The sequence below is a fragment of the Euprymna scolopes genome, chromosome 26 (genome assembly GCF_053919585.1).
Source record: "Euprymna scolopes isolate OS-2025 chromosome 26, ASM5391958v1, whole genome shotgun sequence".
NCBI lineage: Eukaryota > Metazoa > Mollusca > Cephalopoda > Sepiida > Sepiolidae > Euprymna > Euprymna scolopes.
The window spans coordinates 57,611,104-57,618,545 of record NC_136507.1 but is presented as its reverse complement, the minus strand read 5'-3'; the positions used below and the strand labels follow the sequence as shown (position 1 = coordinate 57,618,545).

Here is a 7,442-nt window from a genome sequence, read left to right as displayed (position 1 = left end):
TGGCTTATTTTTCGATATTTGTCATCCGAAGGGTTGAGCTTCAAAATGATACCAACCACGTGAAAATCCATTGCCTCTGTCAAAAGTTTTTGTGAGTCATACAAACAAACATACATGCATACATACATTTAAACAGACAGGTGAGATTTACATTATAGATTATTGAGAAATGTTAACATAAATCAATTAAATATTTTATTTTATCAAATCCTAAAACCAAGAAGTTGACCTCATTTTCAAAAAGATTGAGAGAGTGAGGGGAGAGGGGGCTTGTCATTTGAAAAAGCTTGGGAATCATTGTTTTAGGCGATTCCAACATACAAATTAGAAAATTTTGCAATTTCAACGCGAATTACTGAGCAAAAGAATTAAGTCATTCAAGTCACCACTTACTTTGAGACATCAAAGTCCATAATAGAGGCGCCATGTCCATGCCATTGATGCATCAAGCGGCCATCGCGTGCATCCCATAATCTCACCACACCATCCAGACCAACACTGAACACATGCAGGCCATTTTCCATCCATTTTAATTTAACTACTGATTCCTACAATAGAAAAGAAAAAACAAAATTGCAAATTAAAAAAAAAACATACAAGATTAAAAATAAACAAAAATTGGCAACACAATCTCGCTATTATGCATCTTAATTTTTTAGATAAACATTGGTTATTCGTATCATTTAGACTATTTGGACTACTGTTCTCATCTTCAGTGTTATTTTCACAACTTTCGGTCGATATAACCTCCAACCTTCTTTAAGTGTATCAAACTATGGAATCTTTCGGTCATATTCAGGAATCTGCATGGAAATTTTAAAATGAACCGTTAATTTAATCCACGGGAGTAGCATATTTTTATTCCATCAGCTATGATGACCAGGTAGAAGTCCTAAGTAATTTGTAATTGTATTTTTGAGTATCAGGTTACATTCAAATGATCCCATACAGATTTCCAAATCCAAAAGAAAGATTCCAGAGTTTGAGAAGATAATCCTGTAAAAATAACAATCAAAATGAAAACAGTAGTCTTGTTGTATTAGCAAATATGTGTGTTGCCACCTCCCTTCCTATTGTTGTATTAGCAAATGTGTGTGTTGCCACCTCCCTTCCTATTGTTGTATTAGCAAATGTGTGTGTTGCCACCTCCCTTCCTATTGTTGTATTAGCAAATGTGTGTGTTGCCACCTCCCTTCCTATTGTTGTATTAGCAAATGTGTGTGTTGCCACCTCCCTTCCTATTGTTGTATTAGCAAATGTGTGTGTTGCCACCTCCCTTCCTATTGTTGTATTAGCAAATGTGTGTGTATCCACCTCCCTTCCTATTGTTGTATTAGCAAATGTGTGTGTTGCCACCTCCCTTCCTATTGTTGTATTAGCAAATGTGTGTGTATCCACCTCCCTTCCTATTGTTGTATTAGCAAATGTGTGTGTTGCCACCTCCCTTCCTATTGTTGTATTAGCAAATGTGTGTGTTGCCACCTCCCTTCCTATTGTTGTATTAGCAAATGTGTGTGTTGCCACCTCCCTTCCTATTGTTGTATTAGCAAATGTGTGTGTTGCCACCTCCCTTCCTATTGTTGTATTAGCAAATGTGTGTGTTGCCACCTCCCTTCCTATTGTTGTATTAGCAAATGTGTGTGTTGCCACCTCCCTTCCTATTGTTGTATTAGCAAATGTGTGTGTTGCCACCTCCCTTCCTATTGTTGTATTAGCAAATGTGTGTGTTGCCACCTCCCTTCCTATTGTTGTATTAGCAAATGTGTGTGTTGCCACCTCCCTTCCTATTGTTGTATTAGCAAATGTGTGTGTTGCCACCTCCCTTCCTATTGTTGTATTAGCAAATGTGTGTGTTGCCACCTCCCTTCCTATTGTTGTATTAGCAAATGTGTGTGTTGCCACCTCCCTTCCTATTGTTGTATTAGCAAATGTGTGTGTTGCCACCTCCCTTCCTATTGTTGTATTAGCAAATGTGTGTGTTGCCACCTCCCTTCCTATTGTTGTATTAGCAAATGTGTGTGTTGCCACCTCCCTTCCTATTGTTGTATTAGCAAATGTGTGTGTTGCCACCTCCCTTCCTATTGTTGTATTAGCAAATGTGTGTGTTGCCACCTCCCTTCCTATTGTTGTATTAGCAAATGTGTGTGTTGCCACCTCCCTTCCTATTGTTGTATTAGCAAATGTGTGTGTATCCACCTCCCTTCCTATTGTTGTATTAGCAAATGTGTGTGTTGCCACCTCCCTTCCTATTGTTGTATTAGCAAATGTGTGTGTATCCACCTCCCTTCCTATTGTTGTATTAGCAAATGTGTGTGTTGCCACCTCCCTTCCTATTGTTGTATTAGCAAATGTGTGTGTTGCCACCTCCCTTCCTATTGTTGTATTAGCAAATGTGTGTGTTGCCACCTCCCTTCCTATTGTTGTATTAGCAAATGTGTGTGTTGCCACCTCCCTTCCTATTGTTGTATTAGCAAATGTGTGTGTTGCCACCTCCCTTCCTATTGTTGTATTAGCAAATGTGTGTGTTGCCACCTCCCTTCCTATTGTTGTATTAGCAAATGTGTGTGTTGCCACCTCCCTTCCTATTGTTGTATTAGCAAATGTGTGTGTTGCCACCTCCCTTCCTATTGTTGTATTAGCAAATGTGTGTGTTGCCACCTCCCTTCCTATTGTTGTATTAGCAAATGTGTGTGTTGCCACCTCCCTTCCTATTGTTGTATTAGCAAATGTGTGTGTTGCCACCTCCCTTCCTATTGTTGTATTAGCAAATGTGTGTGTTGCCACCTCCCTTCCTATTGTTGTATTAGCAAATGTGTGTGTTGCCACCTCCCTTCCTATTGTTGTATTAGCAAATGTGTGTGTTGCCACCTCCCTTCCTATTGTTGTATTAGCAAATGTGTGTGTTGCCACCTCCCTTCCTATTGTTGTATTAGCAAATGTGTGTGTTGCCACCTCCCTTCCTATTTCTACATTTGCACTTATTAAATCTTCCAAGTGTAAAATCATAGTATTATAAAACTATTCTGCGTTGAATATTTCAACCTATCATAGATACAAATAAGGAATTTGTGTCAGTGCATCTCTTGTCGTCTTTCACTAGAACAAAACTAAGACTTATTTTAACTACTTTTAGATTGTTATATTGAAGTATGACATTAAATAACTAAAGCCGTTTCACTCTGAGCTCTATACATTGATTATCAGGATTTCACCAAAAATATAATTTATTTTGTTAAGAATTATGTTTTGATAATTTAGTTAGATCGGAACTTTAACAAGCATCGACATTCTTTAAAAAATTATTAAAAATAGAATTGAATGTTTATAGTTGTGAGAATAGAATAAACATTAGGTTACACCTGACAACTGATGACTTAAGGATACGTATGATTTCGCGATCTGGATTTTGAAGTTAGTTAGATCCGAGATTTGAGAGAGTTAGCATCTGAGATTGGTCGATTGGTTGTTTTTGTTTTACGGCATATCAACCCTTTTCAGGTTATTTAATGCCGAATCCAGTGATTTTGAAGAACAATATTTTAATAGAATATATTTGTTGTTTATTTTTCAAGTCGGTTTTTATTTAACCCATAGTTGGGACCTTAACAGGTACTACCACTCTGGGTTAGAGTGGACCGGGGAGCAATGGCAATTAAGGGGTGGCTCCACACTCCCCAAAAGCCTGCAAGCCGAAGCCTCACCGTTGGATATAGTTTAAGGTCATATCCAGGACCTCTGAGATTGGAGACAGATGGATGTGCAGGAAGTACACACAACCAAAGAGATGGGGTAAGAAGAAAGCGTTTGCAAGTTTTTGAGGATTTGGGACTCAACTGGACTGGAACAAAAGAATGTGTATATTTTGTAACAGGTGAGTTGTGTTATCTGTTCCGAGGGAATGCTTCTTTGTTGTAGTTGTCTGGAGGATACGAGAAATGAACCATCCAACAGAAAAACGTTGGTCCCAAATTCAGGTACTGTGAATTGTCTTTGTATTACAACCTTACCACACTCAACAACATAACAGACAATCAGCTTGTCTACGTATATATGATTCAAACGAGTATATACACATCATGAGCAACACAATAAATAAGGGTTCAAATAATGAAGAACCACTATAGACATTTAGTGACACGTACACACATTCAGATGAACTCTGCATCACAAGTACATATCTCTGTATCCCATGTTGGTACCCTATTATACAACATAATACAAACGATTGCAGTACTTCAAAAGTTAGGATGAAAAAAAAAAATTAATTTGCATATTTAATTTCAGACAGCTTCACGTGTTAGTGTGTGTTTTCTTGTATCTACAAAACTTACACAGTGAATTAATGTTCTTTTTTATTTGATACTAGTACACATGTAAATTGTTGTTATGTGAGTTACGTGAAAGTGTTTATTGAATCAAAGTGTTTGTTCGAAGATTAATTAAAGAGCTATTGAATTAGTGTTTGAGAAATCAAAGTTTTGTTAACTGTCGGAATGTGTTGTTCATATTTAGTTTAATCATACTAAGTAATGGCTTCATTGTTTTTAAAGAACAGAATGTGGGCAGACATCAGGTTTGATTTTATAAAGTGCATTTCATAAATTTTTGTCAAATGTAATCTCTAGAACAAAATTATGTATCTGAACAGCCAATGAAAACGCCATTAGAAGTAGAAGAGAAACAGAGGGGAGCAGTGATTATTTACATAGCAGATGTATTTTCAATGAATGGTAATTTCACAAAATGACAAGATGAAATACTGACAGCTGTTTCTGAGAAGTGAATACTATGAAATATTTGTTCCGGTGAATCCAGGGAAAGTGAAAGTAAATAATAATGACTGAGTAAAATATCCTCCTACTCCTTGGGAAAGTAACTTTGTTCGGAAATATTGTAAGAATTTACAAATTTGAATGGTCCTGGATATGACCTTAAACTATATCCGATGGTGAGGCCCCAGCTTGCGAGCTTTGGGGAGTGTGGAGCCACCCTTTAATTGCCATTGCTCCCAGGTCCACTCTGACCCGGACTGGTAGTACCTGTTAGGGTCCCAACTATGGGTTAAACAGAAACCGACTTAAAAAAAAATATATATAATCTATTAAAAAAGTGTTCTTCAAAATCACTGGATTCAGCATTAAATAACCTGAAAAGGGTTGATATGCCGTAAAACTAAAATAACCAACCAACAAATTTGAATGAAACCAACTGATAATTTCCAGAAACATGTACTGGCAGATAGCATAATCATTTTGCATTTATGTGTGATGCCTTTGTTTGTATTTATATCTTTTTTGAGAGTAGGAAAAAACAACTTTATTTATAGAGATCAATAGATTTATTGAAAATCAAAAAAGATATTTTTAAATCCTATTTTCAAAAATAACATTATTTCAAAATTAAATCGTCCAGAATACATTTTCATTTCTTTGTCAACAAGTCAGACATTTTAACTTTTCTTAATAGTTGAAAAAAAAATTGTGACACTTCATAATTTAGATGCCATTAAACAAATTCATTTGAACATGAAAATTCTTAACAAATCCTCATTTATTTTTATTACTGGAATCATTTACAGATGAGCAGTTTATACATTTATTTATTTTATTTATATATGTGTTTATATATTTATTTATACATTTATTTATTTATATATGTATTTATATATTTATACATTTATTTATTTATATATGTATTTATATATTTATACATTTATTTTATTTATTTATACATGTATTTATATATTTATTTATACATTTATTTTATTTATTTATTTACTTATATATGTATTTATATTTACATTTATTTATTTATATATGTATTTATATATTTATTCATACATTTATTTTATTTATATATGTATTTATATATTTATTTATACATTTATTTATTTATTTATATAGGTATTTATATATTTATTTATACATTTATTTATATATGTATTTATATATTTATTTATACATTTATTTATTTATGTATTTATATATTTATTTATACATTTATTTATACACTTATTTATTTATATATGTATTTATATATTTATTTATACATTTATTTTATTTATTTATTTATTTACTTATACATGTATATATTTATACATTTATTTTATTTATTTATATATGTATTTATATATTTATACATTTATTGATTTTATTTATTTATATATTTATTTATAATTTATTTTATTTATTTATTTGCAGACTATTATCCTCATGTTCTAGTTGATTTTACAATGTTTCAGCCAACTATTCATCTGGTCTTCGTCAGGTGGTAAACCATGACAGGATAGAAATGCCGAGTCTCTTAACTGTATTTTCAGTAATTACTACCTGTCATAGTTCTGGTCGTTTCACCACGTTTTGGCCAAGTAAGCTTTTGGCCGGCTTCAGGTTTGTTGATTGGTTTGTTACTGCATCTATTTGTGTACAGCCTAGCATCCACATTGCTTGAGCAACCATCACCAAACTTGGTTAATATATCAATCATGGATTAACTTAAAACTAATTTAATTTGCAAGCATTATTGTTCCACATCTGGGCTGGTGCATCTGCCACGAGTTTCTCACTCTTAGAAAGGTCCAAAAAAAGTATCAAATCTAATAGATTCCACACTATCGGCCAAGGTCTAACCTCTGTCCCATCACTGCAATGTTGCATCCTTGTACCTGTTTCAGAAGTGTTTTAATGGAATGTGCTCTGATGAATTCTCACACTTGTGCCGTCTCAACATACTAACTCCCGACTAACCTGACAAACAGCAAAATCTCATCCCTGTTGAGGTACCTAGATGCTGGAAAGCCTTCTACTCTAGTAGTTTCTTCCCTCAGACTCCTAGACACTGGATTCCCTCATTGTTTCCTGCTTCCCTTACTGTACTAACTTGCAGAAGTTTAAATGTAATGTGAATAAACATCTCACTACTCAACTCTTCGCAGTCCTCTTTTAGACATGATTCCAAACAGTTTTCCTGTTGCATTCCAAGAGGCAATATGCTTTGTTTAGTGTAAAAAAAGAGTATGAACAATTTTTTTTTTTAAATGGTCATGAAAAAGCCAAAAGTCACACTTTTGGTGATAATTTCAATTCTATTTATTGTAGAAATTAACAACTTAGTCCAATGAATCCCTACATTTTATAATACCTCAACTTTTGATCTTGTATGGTTGAAATTTGGATAGCATTTCAACTTCCAAAATTTTCGAAATTTGATGAACCCAAATTTTTAAATATATTAAATTGTTTTTTAATGTCAATAAATATTTAAAGCAAGATAAATTGTTTGGGACTATTATTTCTTAATGCTATATATAATGTTTACTCATTGATCCATTTTTTTTATTACTGTCTTACATTTGAATTGATGTTCTGTAATATGACATAAATCATAAATTTATGACATCACGGCAATGCTATAATTAATAATGTTTTAAGTTATATTTATAA

General features: G+C 33.4%; 1 protein-coding gene across 1 annotated transcript in view; it reads right to left on the bottom strand.

The window, feature by feature from the left end:
- Positions 1-7,442, bottom strand: part of LOC145248083 (angio-associated migratory cell protein-like) — a 54,342-nt gene that overhangs the window by 2,038 nt on the left and 44,862 nt on the right. Inside the window, exon 10 of the mRNA XM_080109861.1 lies at positions 394-548. Within this exon, the coding sequence (XP_079965987.1) occupies positions 394-548 (155 nt within the window). The remainder of the gene's footprint in view (positions 1-393; positions 549-7,442) is intronic.